Source organism: Chiloscyllium plagiosum, chromosome 1, assembly GCF_004010195.1.
Source record: "Chiloscyllium plagiosum isolate BGI_BamShark_2017 chromosome 1, ASM401019v2, whole genome shotgun sequence".
Taxonomy (NCBI): Eukaryota; Metazoa; Chordata; class Chondrichthyes; order Orectolobiformes; family Hemiscylliidae; genus Chiloscyllium; species Chiloscyllium plagiosum.
The window spans coordinates 87693450-87713394 of record NC_057710.1 but is presented as its reverse complement, the minus strand read 5'-3'; the positions used below and the strand labels follow the sequence as shown (position 1 = coordinate 87713394).

The following is a 19945-nucleotide window of genomic DNA, read 5'->3' as shown; positions in this document are numbered from 1 at the left end:
CTTCCAGAAGCAGAAGTCAACATCAATCTCCATGCATAGGACCTTGGAATAATTTTATAATCTGGTTCTGTAACTGATGGTGCTCGTGGACACGTTTCCAGTGAATCCCCTGCCATGGTCTCTTGCCGAAGGCCTAGTTTTGACCTGAAACCTTTGATGTTTATATGGACAGAATCATCTTGTTCTTCCCCATCATTTTAGTATTTAACTCTTTCAGATGGCTGAAAACATCTGCGAGATATGCCAGCTTAGACAGGCAGTAGTGATTAGATATTAACTCTTTTTGTAAGTCATTTGTGCATTGATTAAAAAGCTCTGTCGGATCTCTTTGGAGCTTGTAAATGTGGGAGATCACCTTCCCCCTGCAAGAACCATTGCATCTCGTGAGTTAGAGCAAACTCTGGTGTTCAGCTCCTATCTCTGCACACACGATAATGAACAAAGGTAATTTCAATGACCATGATTTCATGGATTGAATATTGTTTAAGGTTTTCATTACCTTTGCAAAAAATCTCAAGACACACTGAGGGCAGTCCTTATGACATACCACACTGGTTGAAAACGACTGAGTTAGGGAGCTCTTAGTCCTATCTTCATTCTTCAGTAATGTACCAGTCGACCTGTTGAATTACTGTAGTTACAAAGTTAACATTGTGACTGATGTTTTGAAATTAAAAATAGAACGAAGAAAATTTACAGCCCAGGAGCAGGCCCTTTGGCCCTCCAAGCCTGTGCCGATCTGAATCCACTGTATAAACCTACCACCCAAATCCTAAGGATCTATATCCCTCTGCTCCCCACCTACTCATGCATCTGTCCAGACACACCTTAAATGAATCTACCTTGCCTGCCTCTACTACCTCTGCTGGCAACATATTCCAGGCACCTACCACCTTCTGTGTAAAGTACTTTGTGTGTTATATCCCTTTAAACTTTTCTCCTCTCACCTTGAACGCGTGACCTCTGAATCTACCTTGCCTGCCTCTACTACCTCTGCTGGCAACATATTCCAGGCACCTACCACCTTCTGTGTAAAGTACTTTCAGTGTGTTATATCCCTTTAAACTTTACTCCTCTCACCTTGAACACGTGACCTCTCGTTATTGAATCCCTCACCCTAGGAAAAAGTTTATCTCTATCCACCCTGTCTATGTCCTTCATGATTCTGTAGACGTCAATCAGGTCCACCTCAATCTCCTTTTTTCTAATGAAAACAATCCTAACCTACTCAACCTGTGTTCATAGCTAGCGCCTTCCATAATAGGCAACATCCTTGTAAACCTTCTCTGCACCCTCTCCAAAGCGTCCACATTCATTTGGTAACGTGGCGGCCAGAAATGTACACCATATTCTAAATGCGGCCGAACCAAAGTCTTGTACAATTTTAACATGACCTGCCAGCGCTCATACTCTACACCCCGTCCGATGAAGGCAAGCAGACCGTATGCCGCCTTGACCACTCTATCCACCTGTGCAGCCACCTTCAGGGTACAATGGACCTGCACTCCCAGATCTCTCTGCTCATCAACTTTTCCCAAGGCTCTTCCATTTACTGTATGGTTTGCTGTAGAATTAGACTTTCCAAAATGCATCACCTCACATTTGGCTGGATTGAACTCCGTCTGCCACTTCTCTGCCCAACTCTCTAGTTTATCTATGTTCTCCTATATTCTTAGACAGTCTCCTATGCTTTCTGCTACTCCACCAATCTTTGTGTCATCTGCAAACTTGCTCATCAGACCACCAATGCCCTCTTCCAGATCATTTTATGTATATTACAAACAAAAGTGGCCCCAGCACTGATCTCTGTGGAACATCACTGGTCACCTTTCTCCATTTCGAGAAACTCGCTTCAACTACTACTCTCTTTCTCCAGTTGTTCAACCAGTTCTTTATCCACCGAGCTAGAACACCCTGCACACCATGTGACTTCACTTTCTCCATTAGTTAACCATGGGGAACCTGATCAAACACCTCACTAAAGTCCATGTATACGACAACTACAGCCCTTCCTTCATTTATCAACTTGGTCACTTCCTCAAAGAACTCTATGAAGTTGGTACGGCATAATCTCCCCCACACAAAACCATGTTGCCGATCACTGATAAGTCCATTCTTTTCCAACTATAGATAGATTTTATCCCTTAGTACCTTCTCCAGCAACTTTCCCACCACTGACATCAGGCTCACTGGTCTGTAGTTACCCGGAATATCCCTACTACCCTTTTTGTACAGGGAGTGCAACACGAGCAACCCTCCAGTCCTCCAGCACTCTACCTGTGTTTAAGGATGCTACAAAGATATCTGTCAGGGCCCGAGCTATTTCTTCTCTCGCTTCCCTCAGCAACCTGGGATAGATCCCAATCGGTCCTGGGGATTTGTCCACCTTAATATCCTTCAGCCTACGCAACACACCTTCCCTCCATAAGTCAGTAGAACCTTTAGCTTTAACAGTGGATATGTTTTTCTATTGCCCGCTTATGTTTGCAGTAGGAGAAGGGAAGTTTGGTAATGCTATGCTTGACATTGAGTATGGTTTTGTAAGCAATTCAAATCTTTGTGTTTTAGAATCCTGCAGCTGAAGGGGAGGATGAAAGTGACAGTGATAGTGATGACGATGATGATGACGTTCAAGTAACCATTGGTGATATTAAAACTGGAGCACCACAGTATACGTAGGTTCCTATGTTTATTCATTTCAGTGTAAATATTTTACAGTCTTTGTACCTTGGGATGAGTAAATCTGCATTTGATTACTTTATAGGACTTGTTCTATTTACAATTCTGAGCAGGAACCACGAGAGCAGTTTTAAAAGAAATCATGTTTATTTCACACAATCTAGCCCTTTAGAATTCTCATTTCAGTTTATAGTGGTGACCAGGACATTTCTCTTAAGATGTGTGGCATTGATAAATCCTCATTTATTGCCCTTTCTAAATTCCTCTGAGAGGTCAGTGGTTTTGAACCCCTCTTTTGAAATCAAGATGGCATTGGACCCAATTGCATCAAGAAACCCTTGAGAAACTGGAATCAGAGGAACACCCTCCACTGGTTGGAGTCATAGTTGGCAGAAAGTAACGGTAATTTTTGTTAGAGGTCAGTCATCTGTTAGCTCCAGGATATCTCTGCTGGAGTTACTCAGGGTGGTGTCCTTGACCCAACCATCTTCCGCTGCTTCATCAATGACCTTCCCTCCATCATAAGGTCAGAAGTGGGGATGTTCAATTTTCAGTACCATTCGTGATTCTTCAGAATGAAGTTTTGTGTCCCTATGCAGTAAAGCATGGACCACATCCTTCCTTTATCTGGAGGGATACTGTCTCCTGTTATATATTGGGGTCTGGGAATGATGTTGCCTACTCTTCCATATTGAGGTCAGGGTGGATGTTGTCTATTTTATATTAGGGTCAGTAGAGGCAGATCTGAGGAGGTTCACCAGATTGATTCCAGACATGAAAGGGCTGTCGTACAAGAAGCGGTTGAATAACTAGAGTTCAGAAAAATGGGGGGGTTTGATTTAGGTCTACAAAATGTTAAATGGGATTAATAAGGAAGACTTTGAACAGATGTTTCCTCTTCTGGGGCAGTCTAGAAATAATAGTCACAAGGGCAGCATGGTGGCTCAGTGTTTAGCACAGTGCCAGGGACCCAGGTTCAATTCCAGCCTTGGATGACTGTCTGTGTGGAGTTTTCACATTCTCCCCGTGTCTGTATGGGTTTCCTCCAGGTACTCTGGTTTCCTCCCACAATCCAAAGATGTGCAGGTCAGGTGAATTGGCCATGCTAAATTGCCCATAGCGGTAAGTGCATTAGTCAGAGGGAAATGGGTCTGGGTGGGTTACTTCAGAGGGTTGGTGTGGACTTGTTGGGCTGAAGGACCTGTTTCCACACTATAGGGAATCTAATCTTAATCTTAAAACATTTGGGCTTTGATTGAATACCATAAGAAATAGGAACAGAATAGGCCATTCACCCCTTGAGCCTGCTCTTCCATTCATTAGAAGCAGAGCTGATCTGACACTCTGCATCTACATTCCTGCTCCTTCCCTCTAATTCCTGATTTCTCTCCTGATGAAGAATCTCTGTGCCTCAGCCCTAAATATGTGTCAGATCTCTGCCCCACAGCTCTTTGTGGCAAGACATTCCAAAGACTGTTCTGAGAGAAGAAATTCCTCCTCATCTCAGTCTAAAATTGGCACCCTCTGATTCTGAGACAATGCTGTCTGTTTCTAGAATCTCCCATCAGGGGAAACATCACCTCCCATTCTTCTGTAGAATGACAACACCTATCCCTCTTCTGAATTTCAATCAGCCGAGTTCCATGTCAATATACTATCCAAGATAGGCAATGACTGTTCACAACAAAAGAATCTAATCATTGTCCACTTGACATTCACTGGTATTACTGTCCATTGTGGAATCCTCACTGTCAATATTTTGGGGGTTATCATTGACCAGAAACTGAACTGGAACAGCAATTTTAAAACTGTGGTTATAGCAGCAAGGCGGAGATTGGGAAATCAAATGTTAAGTTGCCTCCTAACTCACTAAAGCCTTTCCACCATCTACTAGGTACGACTTTGGAGAATGATGGAATGCTCCCCACTTACTAGGATCAGTGCAGCACCAATGATACTGAAGAAGCCTAGTACTAACCCAGACAAAGCAACCTGCTCGATTGGCAGTCCATTCAATGTTCAATCCTTTGACACCGATGCACAGTGATTGCCGTGTGCATCATTAATAAGATGCATTGTAGTAACTCACTAACCTTATTTGTCAGTATGCCCCAAACCAATAATCTCTACTATCTAGAAGGATAAGCTGAGCAGATGCATGGGAAATTATCACTTGAAAATTTTCCTCCAAGCCACATTTTCCTGACTTGGAGTTATATTGCTGTTCCTTCTCTGTGGGTGGGTCAAAATCTTTGAATTCCATTCGAAGAACATTGTGAATGTTCTTACACCCCAAGGACTGCAGAGTTTCAAGAAGACTAAGGAAATATATACAGGCAATCCCTTTGTTGGGTCCGATTTGTCAGCAAGAATGGACACCATTTTTAAGTACAGGATATGTTCATATGTTGGATCTTAAAATTTTACCCCTGTAGGAGATCGAGTTTGAGAGTGTGAGTTTTTGTAAGTCGAGGGCTCCCTATACTGGGATTGGAAGCAATCCAGAAAAGGTTCACTAGGAAGATCCTGGGTATGTAATTTGGCTTGTACTCAATGGAACTTAGAAGAATGAGAGGAGATCTTTATTGAAACATAAAAAGCTTGGGGAGCTTGACAAGGTGGGTGCAACAAGGTTGTCTCCCCTTGCTGGAGAGCCAAGGACCAGAAGGTATTATCTCTGAATAAGTGGTAACCTATTTAAGACAGAAATGAGTAATCTTTCCTCACTTTGGTGAGCTGCTGAATTGCTGATTCTAACAGTGTATCAGGGCTCCGTGTTGAGTTCGTTGCTGGGACACCTATTTCAGAAAGCTGTTCTCTCCTGACTCATGATGAGCATGTACACCTACACAACAATTAATGACTCTTTCATCACAAACTTGATGTGAACCTTATAGGTAAAAGATAAGATAAAAGATCAGGAAATGTGCTAATTGCCATGGTGCTCATAAGAGGTGCAGTGAAACCTCAGTGAACCTCCAAGATGTTGATAATGAACTTGGTAAGGGTAGTTCAAGGATAACTGATTTGCTTTGCTCTTATTTAACATGTTGATTGAGAGCTTTGCAACAGTACATTTCATAAGAATACCCATTCTAGAAGAAAACCAACAGTTAGACTGTATGAAGTAACATCCTGATTCATTGGCAAGTGGACCATCATAGGTTCGTTGATATGGAGAGAGAATGTTCCATTAATGCTGATTGACAGTTACAGCCAGGCTCTGTTTCAATTTCAAACCAGGCAGGTTGACTCTGGTCAGGACACTTGGTAATGAAACAGTGAATGGTTGTCACCTCTTGTTGAGTTGAATAAATGTGGATTTTTGTCTTGCATTTTAAGATTAAAACCTTCAACAAAATGGATCTTCTTTTCAGCAATACCCAAATCAAAATAGTGGTCAAATCATGTTCTTGGGCCACCTTTCAAATTCCATTTTAAAACCAGTGGTAATGTTTCAGGCCTGATTTGAATTTTAGGCTCGTGTCCAGATGGAACTGACAAAATCTTTTCCCTTCACTTTGTAAGCCAAAGTTCTGACTCAGTGTGACCTATTCTACAAATAAATACTTATTGATATGCAGCAAGGCCATCACAGCTGGTGTTTACTTGAAAACATGCTCAGGAAGGCTGCAAGTAATTGTGGTTCCTTTGTGTGTCACTTTCATTAAAAACGTTATATTGAAATTCATAAACAGGAACTTTAATGCTTATTTATATGAATAATTAATGCAATGTAAAATCTGAAATTTAATATTTGCTAAACTAAACAGAAATTTTGAATCATATTCAAGTAAAAAATATTAAGCGAGCATGTGAAGTCCTAATTGAAATATATTTTCTGTCCAATAGCTATGGAGTAACACCTGTAAATCTCAATATTAAGTCCTCAGGAAGACTTTATGGGTCAGGTAAGAAACATTATCTACTTTTTTGTCCCTGAGTTACTCTAAATTGCAGCCAAGTGAAAGAGTAACAGCATAAACTGTCGGCTAAGCAGTTATTAAGAATGGCTTGGCAAAGATCCTTATTCTTTCCTGTGCTCTTTCCACCCAGTGGAGAAGTACATAACCTCAGTTGGTCATTTTTCAGAATTGTGGTTGCTTCTTCAAAAGCAACACTATATTCCACATTTGAATTCTGGATTTTTTGGATTTAAGTTGATTTACTTTAGTATTGAACTTGTAAATCCTGATGTAAATAAGTTATCTTTGTAGATTTCGCGAACATTACAGTGTGGCATTTGAAAACGAACAACTCATGTAGTCCCGTGAGCATAATGACAAAGTATTTAGGGATGTTGAGGTCAAATTAATCATAAAAAGAAACAAGCCAGTGAGGCCATTAATATATCAGAGTATTTTGAACAAAAAAAATTGTTACCTAAGTTATAAGGACAGAAAATCTTCTCCTTGGTGTGAATTTATTTTAACTGTATATTTTTCATTACCTGGTTCACAGTTTCCATTTGGGCCCTCATGCAGCATGTAGTTCTCTACTATCTTTGTTGTAATTTGCTTGATAGAGACTAAAGTGAGTTGGTACTAAATGCCAGTTTGGACACTAGGCTAATTTTGTGTAATATTCTGATTGGTGCACTTCTGATTTGCGAACACAGTGATTGGATATCACTAAAAATATTTTATACATTTTAGTACTTTACCTGAAGATTAGTTTTTCAAATTGTACTGGTCAGGAAGTAGCCCAAGTTCTATACGTTGCAGCCTTTCCAGTATTCTTTTACATCACTGATAGAACTTGTCAAAACAACAAATAACTTTAAAGCCTGTGCAACTATCTTCACTCGTCACTTACCACAAGCTGTTTTTCTGTGTGTGTGTCCTTCTCATAAAAGACCAGATTTATATTGTGCTAATGCTGATGTGTTTGAGCAAAGCGTGTTGTTTGTTTTTAGGTAATTTCTGGGCCTGTAGATTCTTAAAAGGGCAGCAATGGCTTTTAATTGGGTGATGTGCTGTTCCTGTCAGATGTGGGAGGTCAGAGAGATTTTGAATCTTCCTGGAGACTATGTCTGCAGGACATGTTCAATTGTGAATCCTATCGGATCACATGGATTGGTTGAAATGGCATTTAGAGGTAGTGAGGAGTTTATGAGAACAAGGAGGTATGAATTGCCCTTTCCAGAAGGTGGAGACACGGCAGATACGGTCAGATAGATGGTTGACTGCTAGGAGAGGTAATCTGGTACTGCAGGAGTCCACTGTGGGTATCCCCATTTCAAACAGACATCCTATTTTGGATACTGTAGAGGAGGATAGCCTGTCAGAGGAGTATAGCACTGACGGCCAAGTTTCTGGTACCGTGACTGGCTCTATTGTAATGAGGGGTATGTCACCTTCCAAATGATCAATTATAATAGTGGACTCTCTCTAGTCTGGGGCACAGACAGATGTTTGGGTGGCTGTCAGTGAAACATCAGGATTTTGTGTTGCTTCCCTGGGTGACTGAGTCAAGGATGTCTCTTGAGAAGGTGCAGAGTATTCTGGAAGGGAAGACCAGCAGGAGGTCATTGTACACGTTGATAGCACTGGCATAGGTAGGGAAAGGCAAAACGTTGTGCAGAGAAATTATAGAAAACAAGGCAAGAGGTTAAAAAGTAGGAACTTGAGGGTAGTAACATCTGGGCCATTACTGGTGCCATGTGCTATCAAGAGTGGGAATAGGAGAACAGAGCGGATTAATTCGTGACTGAGGAGTTGGTGCAATGGGCACGGATTCACATTTTTTGACCATTGGGATTTCTTCAGGGATAGAAGTGACCTGAATAAGAGGGATGGACTCTACTTGAATTGGAACAGGACCAGTATCCTCAATGGAAAATTTGCGAGGGCTAGTCAGGAGTTTTAAACTAGTTAAGTGGTGGGGGGCTGGGTTGCGGAAGGGGAGGTGGGTGGGAATCCAAGTGATAGAGATTGTGGCATGGTTTGGAATATGTGACTGGGATGTCATAGCTATTACAGTAACGTGGCTCAGGGATGGTCAGGACAGGCAGTTAAACATTCGAGGGTATAGATGCCAAAGGAAGGATAGAAAGGGAGGCAAGAGAGGATGGCCAGTAGCGATTTTGATTAGGGAGAACATTATGACTATACTGGGGGGAGGATATTTCTAGGGGATCGTCCAGTGAAATTAAATGAGTAAATCTTGAAAATAAGGAAGAGATGATCACCTTTGTTGGGATTGTATTATATGCTCCCTTCATTAGTCAGCGGGAAATTTGGGAAACAAGATGTAAGGAGATCTCCAGTATCAATCTATAAGGAAAATAGGGTCGTAATGAAAGGGGATGTTAACTTTCTAAACATAGACTGGGACTGTCATAGTGTTACAGACTTGGGTGGAGATGAATTTAAGTGTGAACAAGAAAACTTTCTTCTTCAGCTTGTAGGTGTACCTACTCGAGGAAGAGCAATACTTGACCTTCTGTTGGGCAAGTAACTGAAGTATCAGTGGGGGAGAACTTTGGGGTTTATGATCATAATTATTTTAAGACTAATAGAATTATGGAAAAGGGTAGAACTGACCAAAAAGTTAAAGTTCTAAATTGGAGTAAGGCTAATTCTCATGTTATTAGATAAGAACTTTCAAAAGTTGTTTGGGGGAGGCTATTCACAGGCAAAAGGATGGTTGGGAATTGGGAGACCTTTTAAAAATGAGAGTTCAGAGCCATTATGTTCCTGTTAGTGTGGAGGGTAAGGCTGGTAGGTGTAGTGAATGCTGGATGACTAGAGAAACTGAGGTTCTGGTCAGAAAAAGAGAGGCAAAAAGCAGCTATAAGCTGCTGGGATCGAGTGAATAACTAGAGAAGTATAAGGGCAGTAGGAGTGTACCTGAGATGGAAATCAGGAAGGCACAAGGGGGCCATGAGATAGCTTCGTCAAATAGAATTAACAAAAATCCAAAGAGTCTTTATAAATACCTTAAGCACAAAAACGTGACTGGAGAGAGACTAGGGCTCCTTAAAGGTCAATGTGGCTTTCTCTGTGTAGGAGTCCAGGAGTTGGGTGAGATACTAAACAAATATTTTGTGTTAATGTTTACTGCAGAGAATGACATGGTATCTTGTGGAACTAAATTGGGGAAAAGACATCAAATTACACAAGAGGAGGTGCTGGCAGTCTTATAACAGATAAAGGTAGATAAATCCCTGGGAAGTGATCAGGTTTTCCCAGAACTTTGTTGGAAGCTAGGGAAGAGATTGCTGGGTCCCTGGCTGAGATACTTTTATCATTAATAGACATATAAGACCTTAAGACATAGGAGTGGAAGTAAGGCCATTCGGCCCATCGAGTCCACTCTGCCATTCAATCATGGCTGATGGGCATTTCAACTCCACTTACCTGCATTCTCCCCATAGCCCTTAATTCATTGTGACATCAAAAATTTATCAATTTCTGCCTTGAAGACATTTAGCGTCCCAGCCTCCACTGCACTCTGTGGCAATGAATTCCACAGGCCCACCACTCTCTGGCTGAAGAAATGTCTCCGCATTTCTGTTCTGAATTTCCTTCCTGAGGTGTGGGGACCAAAATTGGACACAGTACTCCAAATGGGGCCTAATCAGAGCTTTATAAAGTCTCAGTAGCACATCAGTGCTTTTATATTCCAACCCTCTTGAGATAATTGACAACATTGCATTCGCTTTCTTAATCACGGACTCAACCTGCATGTTTACCTTTAGAGAATCCTCAACTAGCACTCCCAGATCCCTCTGTACTTTGACTTTACGAATTTTGTCACCGTTTAGAAAGTAATCCATGCTTCTATTTTTTTTCCAAAGTGCAAGACCTCGCATTTGCTCACATTGAATTCCATCAACCATTTCCTGGACCACTCCTCCAAACTGTCTAAATCCTCCTGCATCCTCCCCACTTCCTCAGGACTACCTGCCTGTCCACCTAACTTTGTATTATTGGCAAACTTGGCTAGAATGCCCCCAGTCCCTTCATCCAGATCATTAATATATAATGCGAACAACTGCGGCCCCAACACTGAACCCTGCGGGACACCGCTTGTCACCGGCTGCCATTCCGAAAAAGAACCTTTTTGTGAGGTGCCAGAAAACTAGAGGTTTGCTAATGTGGTCCCATTATTTCAGGAAGGCTGTAAGGAAAAGCCAGGGAACTATAGACTGGTGAGCCTTAGATCAGTGGTGGGTAAGTTGTTGGAGGGATTCTGAAGGACAGGATTTACATGCATTTGGAAAGGCAAGGATCAATGATGGGTAGTCAGCATGGATTTGTGCATGGGAAGTGGCATCTCACTAACTTGAGTGAGTTTTTTTTTGAAGAGGTGGCAAAGAAGATTGAAGGTAGAGTGGGAAACGCGGCCTAGATGGACTTCAGCAAAGTGTTTAATAAGGTCCTGACTGGAAGACTGGTCAGTAAGGTTCAATCACATGGGCTCCAGGGGGAGCTAGCCAATTAAATACAAAAATGGCTTCAAGGTAAGAGTCAGAGGTTGGTGATAGAGGGTTAACTTTTGGACTGGAACCCTATGACCAGTAGTGTGCCACAGGATTGGTGCTGGGTTCACAGCTTTTTGTCATGTATATAAACTATTTGGATCTGAATATAGGAGACATGGTTAGTAAGTTTGCAGAAGACACCAAAATAATTGGTGACAGTAAAGAAGGTTATCTCAATTGTGGGATCAAGTTGAAATAATGTCCGAAATCGATAACTGGTGAAAATAGCTTCTTTATTCAGCGACCGCAGTAGCGCAAGTTCAAAGTGGCAATACAATCCCAAAATACGGTTCTTACAGTAGCCTCTTTATACCCAGTTTGTACAGATATTAAAGTTCCATCTCTATGGTGTAACATTGTTTTATCTGTAGTCACAAAGGTTTGAGGAAACAGGAGATGGCCTAAACACTTGCTCAAGACTAGCTGTTACTCCTAATAGGATTAATGAAGACTTCTGTCTGGTCTGCGTGTGTAATTAAGAGGTGTCAGTCCTTTTGTCCAAGTCAGTAAATGTTAGTAAAAACATGAGGCCTATATACTGTAAATAAGTTAGAAATTGTACATGTAGTTAATAAAAGAATAAAGTGTATCAAACTGACTAGTGCAGCTGGGTTGTGAGATTTGTTTACTATTTGCCGGTGTGAGTTTATTTCATTCATGCAGTCCCATGGAAGCGCTGTTTTGTTAGTTAAGGTTAAAAATCTTAACACCAGGTTATAGTCCAACAGGTTTATTTGGAAGCAGTCGTTTTCGAGGCGCTGCCTCTTCATCAGAACAATCATCTGATGAAGAGGCAGTGCCATGAAAGCTACTGCTTCCACATAAACCTGTTGAACTATAACCTGGCGTTGTGTGATTTTTTTTTTAACTGTCCACACCAGTCCAGCACCGGCACCTCCAAATAATTGTTAGTTAAGGGGATAGTAGCCCTGTTAAAAGGTTTTCAACAAGTTCATACTAATCGGGGAAACTGTACGGTGTTCTGTAATCCTATTTAGGTCAGAGAGGCAGTTGGCTGATTAATATTGTAATGTTTTGTGGAGACTTGATGGAGATGGTATTGTTTATGGTCTTGACACCTATTTAGACATTGCTTTTGATGTGGTAATAGGCCTGATAAAGGTTTAAGGTGAATGGGTTGAAAGGGATACTTTAATTTTAATTTTAGTCAATGTTGTAATAATGAAATATACTACAAAACACAGTTTATGAATGAAACTGTGTTATAGTAAACAACTAGTTGGTAAAGAGTTTTGAATGAATGGGAACCTGGTGTTAATGAATATAGTGAGCTGGTGAGCGAGTTAGTAAAAATAACCTATAACACAATATTTCCCAAGTACAATAGGATCTTGATCAGCCAATGGGCTGAAGAGTGACAGATGGAATTTAATTTAGATTAAAGTGAGGTGTTGCATTTTGGTAAGGCAAACCAGGGCAGGGCTCATACACTTAATGGAAGTCCCCTGGGGAATGTGGTCGAACAAAGAGACCTAGGTTGCAGGTGCATAATTCCTTGAAAGGGGAGTTGCAGGTGGACAGGGTGGTGAAGAGGCATATGACACACTTGCCTTCATATATCAGAACATGGATTAAAGGAGTTGGGATGTCACATTAAGGCTGTACAGGACATTTATGAGGCCACTTTTAGAATTCTGTGTTCAATCATGGTTGCCCTTCATAGGAAAGTTATTAAACCTGAGAGGGTGCAAAGCAGATTTCCAGGGATGTTGCCAGGACTGGAAGGTTTAAGCTATAGGAAGAGGCTGAATAGGCTGGGACTTTTTTTTTCCCTGGAATATCAGAATCTGAGGGGTGAATTTAAAGAGGTTCATACAATCATGAGCCAGGATAGGGTAAATAGCTAAGGTCTTTTTCCTAGGGTGGTGGAATCCAAAACTAGACGGCATAGGTTTAAAGTAAGGAGGGAAGATTTACAAAGGACCCAAGGGGTAACTTTTTCACGCAGAGGGTGGTGCGTGTGTGCAATGAGCTGCCGGAGGAAGTTGTTGAGGTGGGTACAGTTACAACATTTGCAAGGCACCTGCATGGATATATGAATAGGAAGAGTTTAGAGGGATATGGGCCACATGCTGGCAAATGAGACTGGGTCAAACAGGGATGTGTGATCAGCGTGGATGAGTTGGACCAAAGGGTCTGTTTCCATACTATAACTCTAGTGTTTTGGAATGTTTTTGTGTTTTATCAATTGCAGAGAGTTGAAAGCTATGAAGTATTTATTTTATGACATTTTTAAGCTATTTGAGTGAACAATATCCAAATCACTTGATGGTTAGTGAGTAAATAAAGTAGTTCCTTTTTGAATTTTTTTTAAATTTGATTTTACTCTGCATTCTTTAGACTGGAAAAAAACTGCAACTGATTTAGAATTCAATAGCAGATGGGAAAAATGGTCTCATTATTGAAATGTTTTTCGTTTTCAACTTTGTTAATGTTACTTATGTCAAGCTTTAAAATGTTATTTCCTAGGGACAAAAGCTGGAAAGGGTGTTGACCTTGATGCCCCTGGTGACATCAATGGAATGCCAGCTTTGGAAATAGACTTGGATTCTTTTGAAGATAAGCCTTGGAGGAAACCAGGTATGGCATTGTTATTACCAAGTGATCCTCTCGTCAGCTTAATATTTAAATATAAGTATTAAAACCTGATGTCTTTGTTCTCAAAGTATTGATGCTATTATTATTGTTTCAAATTTGTAAGAATTTGGAAATTTGTTATTAAATTGTTAACATACAAAAAGTATTGTTTATGTTCATTTAGTTCAAAATCTGTGCATATGAAAGAAAATAGTTGACAATAAGTAATTATTGTAATTATAGTGCTATTTGCTCATGCAGTGTTTTCCCTCTGTTTAAGGTGCTGATCTTTCTGATTACTTCAATTATGGGTTCAATGAGGAGACTTGGAAAGCTTATTGTGAGAAACAGAAGCGACTGAGAATGGGTCTTGAACCCCTTCCTCTTGCCTCAGCTACAAACAGAATTACAGTTAGTATTCACTGAGATTACAATTCTGAAGTGTGAGTGAAAAATGTGCATGACAAACAGTTAAAATACTGTTCACCACACATTAAAAAAATCGTTCTGTCATCCTTGTCCCAACACTGCCCCACAGCCCTTCACTGCCTCCCCCACAGGGCATATGTATTTGGTCTATTTTTGTGATGGGGTTAAATAATTAATTAGGTCCTTTCAGAACCATGATTTTAAACCAAAATGTGTCAGAGAGCAGGGCACTAAATGCCCCCTCGAGTCTTACAGGAAGTTTGTTTATATTGTGGGGTTTATGTCCAGAAAGGGAAAAATAAATTCAAGAGCTAGGATGAGCAAGTTATTTTGTTTTGTAAGATTTGATTAAAAGCTTTTGAATTCAGTTATCAAAACACCTGACTGATGTTCGAAGGATAGTTTCTCCTAGAAAAGGGAGTTTGTTCGGAGCACTTCAGGGAATAGATTACCTCTTTGTCAGGGTTTCACCTTTGTTATTCAAAGCTGAGAAAGTCAAACAGGTGAGAGTCAAAGAAAAAGACTTTTCAGCTCACCTGACTGGAACTGAAAAGTCAACCGACAGATTTGATGGGGAAGGAAAATTTCTCTTTTTATTCTAGAGTGCAGGAGAAATCCAACACTCTTGACTGCATCTGTGGAGAGAGGAACACAATTATCATTTCCAGTTCAATAAGACACTACTTCAGGAGCAAATTACTGCAGATGCTGGAATCTGTACTGAAAACAAAAAATGCTGGAGGTCACAGCAGGTCAAGCAGCATCCATAAAGAGTCATCTAGACTCAACATTAGCTTGCTGTCTCTCCATGGATGCTGCCGACCCGCTGTGATCTGCAGCATTTTTTGTTTTCAAGACACTGCTTCAGAGCTGAAAGAAGCTAGTAAATGCTGTTGTTATCCTTTGATAAGGTGGAAGAAGAGGGAGTGGAATAGATAACATGATGGAAGCATTGCAGTGGAAGAGATGCAACGATGAAACTGGGAAAATGGAATTCTTGCAGGAAATAGGAGTGAGGAAATGTAGTCAAGGTGACGGTGAGAGTCAGTGGGTTTGTAATGGATATCGATGGACAGTCTGTTCCCTGAAATGGATATTGAAAAGTCGGGAAGGGAAGGGCAGGGTCTAAGAGGGACCAGGTAAAGGCAAGAGAAGGATAGATGTTGGAAACAAAACTGATTTAATTTTCCAACTCAGGAGGAGAGCAGGGAGTCGCACCAATGACATCATCATCTATTAGAGAAGGAATTATGGGAGGGAGCCCAGAGTAGAATCGGAACAAAGAATGTTTCACATACCCTACAAAGAGACCAGTCTAAAGGGACTTGTGCACATTCACCACGAATAGACAGTAGCTAGAGCCAGAAGAGTGGGAAGCTGGAACCAAAGCAAAATATCGAAAGAATTACCCATGTAAAGGGGGAAAGAGACTGAAGCAGAGAGAAAATTAGAATCTGTGTGTTTGTTGGCCTGACATCTGTTGTCAGAAAAATGTTATAATCTATTAAGAGAATCGTAACAGGTCAGGTGAAACTCATAATATGAATTGACAGAGTCAACACCTATATTTATTAAAGGGAAATCATTTGACAAAGCTGTTAGCTTTTTTTTTGGATGTAGTTAAAGTGGGTAAGATCTTGATTTTCAAAAAGTATTTGACTTTTGGAAAACGTATGATGAGTTTATTATACAAAATTATGGATCTTGGGAATAGGCGTAACACTAGAATGGATTGAGGATTGGTTATTGGACTGGAATAACAACCTTTTTGGGATTGGCTAACCAGCTCGTTGAGTAATTTGGTGATCTATTTATAATCATCTACTTACAATTTTTATCAGTCACTTCAGTGAGGATGCTGAATGTAAAAATCCAATTTTGCAAAGATACAAAATTGCACTTCACCTAATCTATAAGGAAGACGGGCTGCAAAAGAACTTGTCAGGTTAAGTGAGTGGGCAAAAATGTCAAATGAAATGTAATGTGAAGTTACCTATCTGATCAGACAGATTGTGAAGCAGGGTATATTTTAAGGCTCATATAGTCACAGAGCCTGGAAACAGATCCCGACCAAGATTTCCAAACTGAAGTAGTTGCACTTGGCTGCATTTGGTCCATATCCCTCTAAACCTTTTCCTATTTATGCACCTGTCCAAATGTCTTCTCAATATTGTAACTGAACTTGCATTTACCATTTCCTTTGGCAGTTCATTCCACATCAAAACCATCCTCTATGTGGAAAAAGTTGCTTCTCAGGTCACTTTTGAAATCTTTCATCTCTCACCTTAAAAATATGCCTCCTAGTTTTGAACTTCCCCTCCCTCGTGAAAAGACCTTTGCTATTCGCCTTATCTATGCCCCTCATGATTTTATAAACCTCTATAAGGTTTACATCATGGCTCAGTAGTTAGCACTGCTGCCTCACAGCGCCAGGTTCGATTCCAGCCTCGGTGACTGTGCACACTCTACACAGACGTTCTTCCCATGTCTGTGTGGGTTTCCTCTGGGTGCTTTGGCTTCCTGTACAGTCCAAAGGTATGCAGGTGAGGTGGATTGGCGACAGGAAATGCAGGATTACAGGGATAATGTAGGGGGAATGTGGGTCTGGCTGGGATGCTTTTTAGAGCCAGTATGAACTTGATGGGACGAATGGCATGCACCCACACTGTAGGGGTTCTATGATTCTATGAAGGTCAAACCTCCACCTCTGACACTCCAGCGAAAAAAGTCCCGGCCTATCCAGCTTTCCCTTACGACTCAACCCCTCCAGTCCTGGCAAAATCTTGATAAATCTTTCCTTCCTATCACAAGGTGATCAGAACTGAACACAGTACTCCAAAAGTGACCTCACCAGTGTCCTGTACAGCCTGAGCATAACCTCATGACTCCTCGACTCAGTGGCCTGAGCAATGATGGCAAGCATGCTAAACATCTTAACTAGCCTGTCTGTCTGTGACACAACCTACAAAGAATTATGTATCAGAACCTCGAGGTCTGTTCGACAACACTACGTAGGGCCCAATCTACGCTTTTTTGTTTTACCAAAATGCAATACCTAGCATTTATCTAAATTAAGTTCCATCTGTCATTCCTCAGTCCATTGGCCCAATTGATCAAGATCCATTTGTAATCTCGGAGAGACTTCTTCACCGTCAACTATACCACCAATTTTGGTGTCATCTGAAAACTTAATAACCATACCTCCTAAATTCTTATCCAAGTTTTTAATGTGAATTACAAACAAAGGTGGAGTCAGCACCAATTCTTACAGAACACCATTAGTTACAGGTCTCCAGTCCAAAAAATAACTTTCTCTCACTACCACATCCACCATGCTAAATTGCCCTTGGTGTTAGATGCATTAGTCAGGGGATAAATATAGGGTAGGGTAATGGGTCTGGGTGGGTTACTCTGGGTCGGTGTGGATTTGTTGGGCCAAAGGGCCTGTTTCCATTCTGTAGGGAATTTAATCTAATCTCTGTCTCCTACCATCAAGTTCATTTTGTATCCACTTGGCAATCTCTCCCTGAATTCCATATGATCTAACTTTCCAAACCAATCTATCATGCAGAACCTTGTCAAAGGCTTTACTGAAGTCCATGTAGACAATGTCTGTTGTTCTGCCCTCATCTATCTTAGTGGTTATGTCCTCAAAAAAAAACCTCGGTCAAATTTGTGAGACACTATTTCCCACACACACAGCCATGCTGACTATCCCTGAAGAGGTGAGAGACGGAAGAATGTAATATTTGACAAGAGTTTGGATCGCCTGGTATACAAATCACAAAAAAATGGTATTTTAGTCTTCATTACAAAGGAGGTGGAATATAAAAGTAACAAAATCTTGCTGCAAATTTTATACAGCCATATCCCATGATATGGTATGTATGCAGGTTTAGTCTCCTTCCTAACGATGGCGCACAGTGAAGATTCATTTGCCTGATTCCTAGCATGAATATTTATATTTTTCTGGGACAGTTTGAATAGACGAGGCTTATATGCATTGGACTTTAGGAGAATGAAAAATTGTCTCTTTGAAAGAGATAACACTTTTTCAGAGACTTGACACAATAGATACTGGGAGGATGCCATCTTGACTGAATCTAGAATGAGAGGTCATAATTTCAGACTTGTAAATCATTCAGTTAGGATGGAGATGACAAGAAATGTCTTCATTTGAATGGTTGCTGATCTTCATGATTCTCAAATTGTGGGTGATCAGTTATTGAGTATATTCAAGACTGAGATAATAGATGTTTAGATACTAAGGGAGTAGAAGTTAAGGGGAACAGTGCAGGAAGACCGAACTGAGGCAGAAGATGATCCATGATCTTTAATAGTAGTGTTGGCTCAAGGGGAAGAATGGCTTATTTCTCCATTTTGTAAGATGGGGAACTCCTGCCTGAGGAAATTTTTTTAATACAATCATATCTATGGTTTTGTTCTTGTGTGACAGAGCACTATATAAAATCGCGCAATAAAAATAGGACTTCGTGTTGGTGAGGCAATCGCATTATAGACAACACGTGTTTGAAAAGTTCATGCTTTAGAAACAACAATGGGCGGCACGGTGACACAGTGGTTAGCACTGCTGCCTCACAGCGCCAGAGACCCGGGTTCAATTCCCGCCTCAGGCGACTAACTGTGTGGAGTTTGCACGTTCTCCCCGTGTCTGCGTGGGTTTCCTCCGGGTGCTCCGGTTTCCTCCCACAGTCCAAAGATGTGCAGGTCAGGTGAATTGGCTATGCTAAATTGCCCGTAGTGTTAGGTAAGGGGTAAACGTATGGGTGGGTTGCGCTTCGGCGGGTCGGTGTGGACTTGTTGTACCGAAGGGCCTGTTTCCACACTGTAAGTAATCTAATCTAATCTAATCCCCTATTTGTCAATCATGTTACAGCCAGTTTGCGTTGATGAAATGCGCGCTATAGCAGACCAACCTGTGTCTATTTGCTCAGTGTCTCTCCATGATCAATACCACTTTGCTATGTTCAATGCCCAGAATTGAATGCACTTATTTGGATGAGTTTTGATAAAGACAATAAACGAAGCATCAATTCCTCCCTTTATTTTGTATATTAAGAGTTCAAGATCAATATTTAATTAGCTTTGTTTATACTTGTGTTTGTGCAAACGTTTTGAGATTGGTTCATATAGGTATTGAAGTTCTTTTGCTTCTCTAAGGCTGATGTGTTTCTTGCCTATGAAATACTTTGCTTACCTTTCTCAGATTTAGAAATTATGGTCTCAGAGTTGCCATAATGTACTTTATCTGCCAAACATTTCACGTTTTATTCTGCATACGTCTCTTTTTGTTAAAAATAACTTTCTCCATCTTGCTTGATATGGATGTTGGGGACTGTTCTTTACAATGTCAAGAATGGTGCAAATTTTAAATTTTTCAGGTACAACAGGGCAGAACTGGAAATCCTGAGAAAGAACCAGAGGTGCCACCCCCTAAGATGGATTTCCCTTCTCCACCAAATCGTTTCCGAGCAGGACCACCACCCAACAGGTCAGAATTTAAGCAAAGGCAGGTCTAGTAGAAGTTTCACTTTTCCATTTAGCAGTTATTGTCAATATGTAAAGGATACTGGAAAAGCGCAGCAGGTCAGGCAGCATCCAAGGAACAGGAGAATCGACGTTTCGGGCATAAGCCCTTCTTCAGGAATGAGGAAAGTGTGCCCAGCAGGCTAAGATGAAAGGTAGGGAGGAGGGACTTAGGGGAGGGGCGTTGGAAATGCGATAGGTGGA

General features: G+C 40.9%; 1 protein-coding gene across 8 annotated transcripts in view; it reads left to right on the top strand.

Moving 5' to 3' along the window:
- The window catches only part of fip1l1a (FIP1 like 1a (S. cerevisiae)), a 114918-nt gene that overhangs the window by 19995 nt on the left and 74978 nt on the right, over positions 1-19945 (top strand). For 6 of the 8 annotated variants that reach the window (XM_043690959.1, XM_043690936.1, XM_043690926.1 and 3 more), the window contains 5 exons: positions 2569-2675; positions 6532-6590; positions 13658-13768; positions 14046-14176; positions 19597-19724. In XM_043690959.1, the coding sequence (XP_043546894.1) occupies positions 2569-2675; positions 6532-6590; positions 13658-13768; positions 14046-14176; positions 19597-19724 (536 nt within the window). The remainder of the gene's footprint in view (positions 1-2568; positions 2676-6531; positions 6591-13657; positions 13769-14045; positions 14177-19596; positions 19725-19945) is intronic. The other 2 variants (XM_043690953.1, XM_043690944.1) reach the window with 1 other exon arrangement.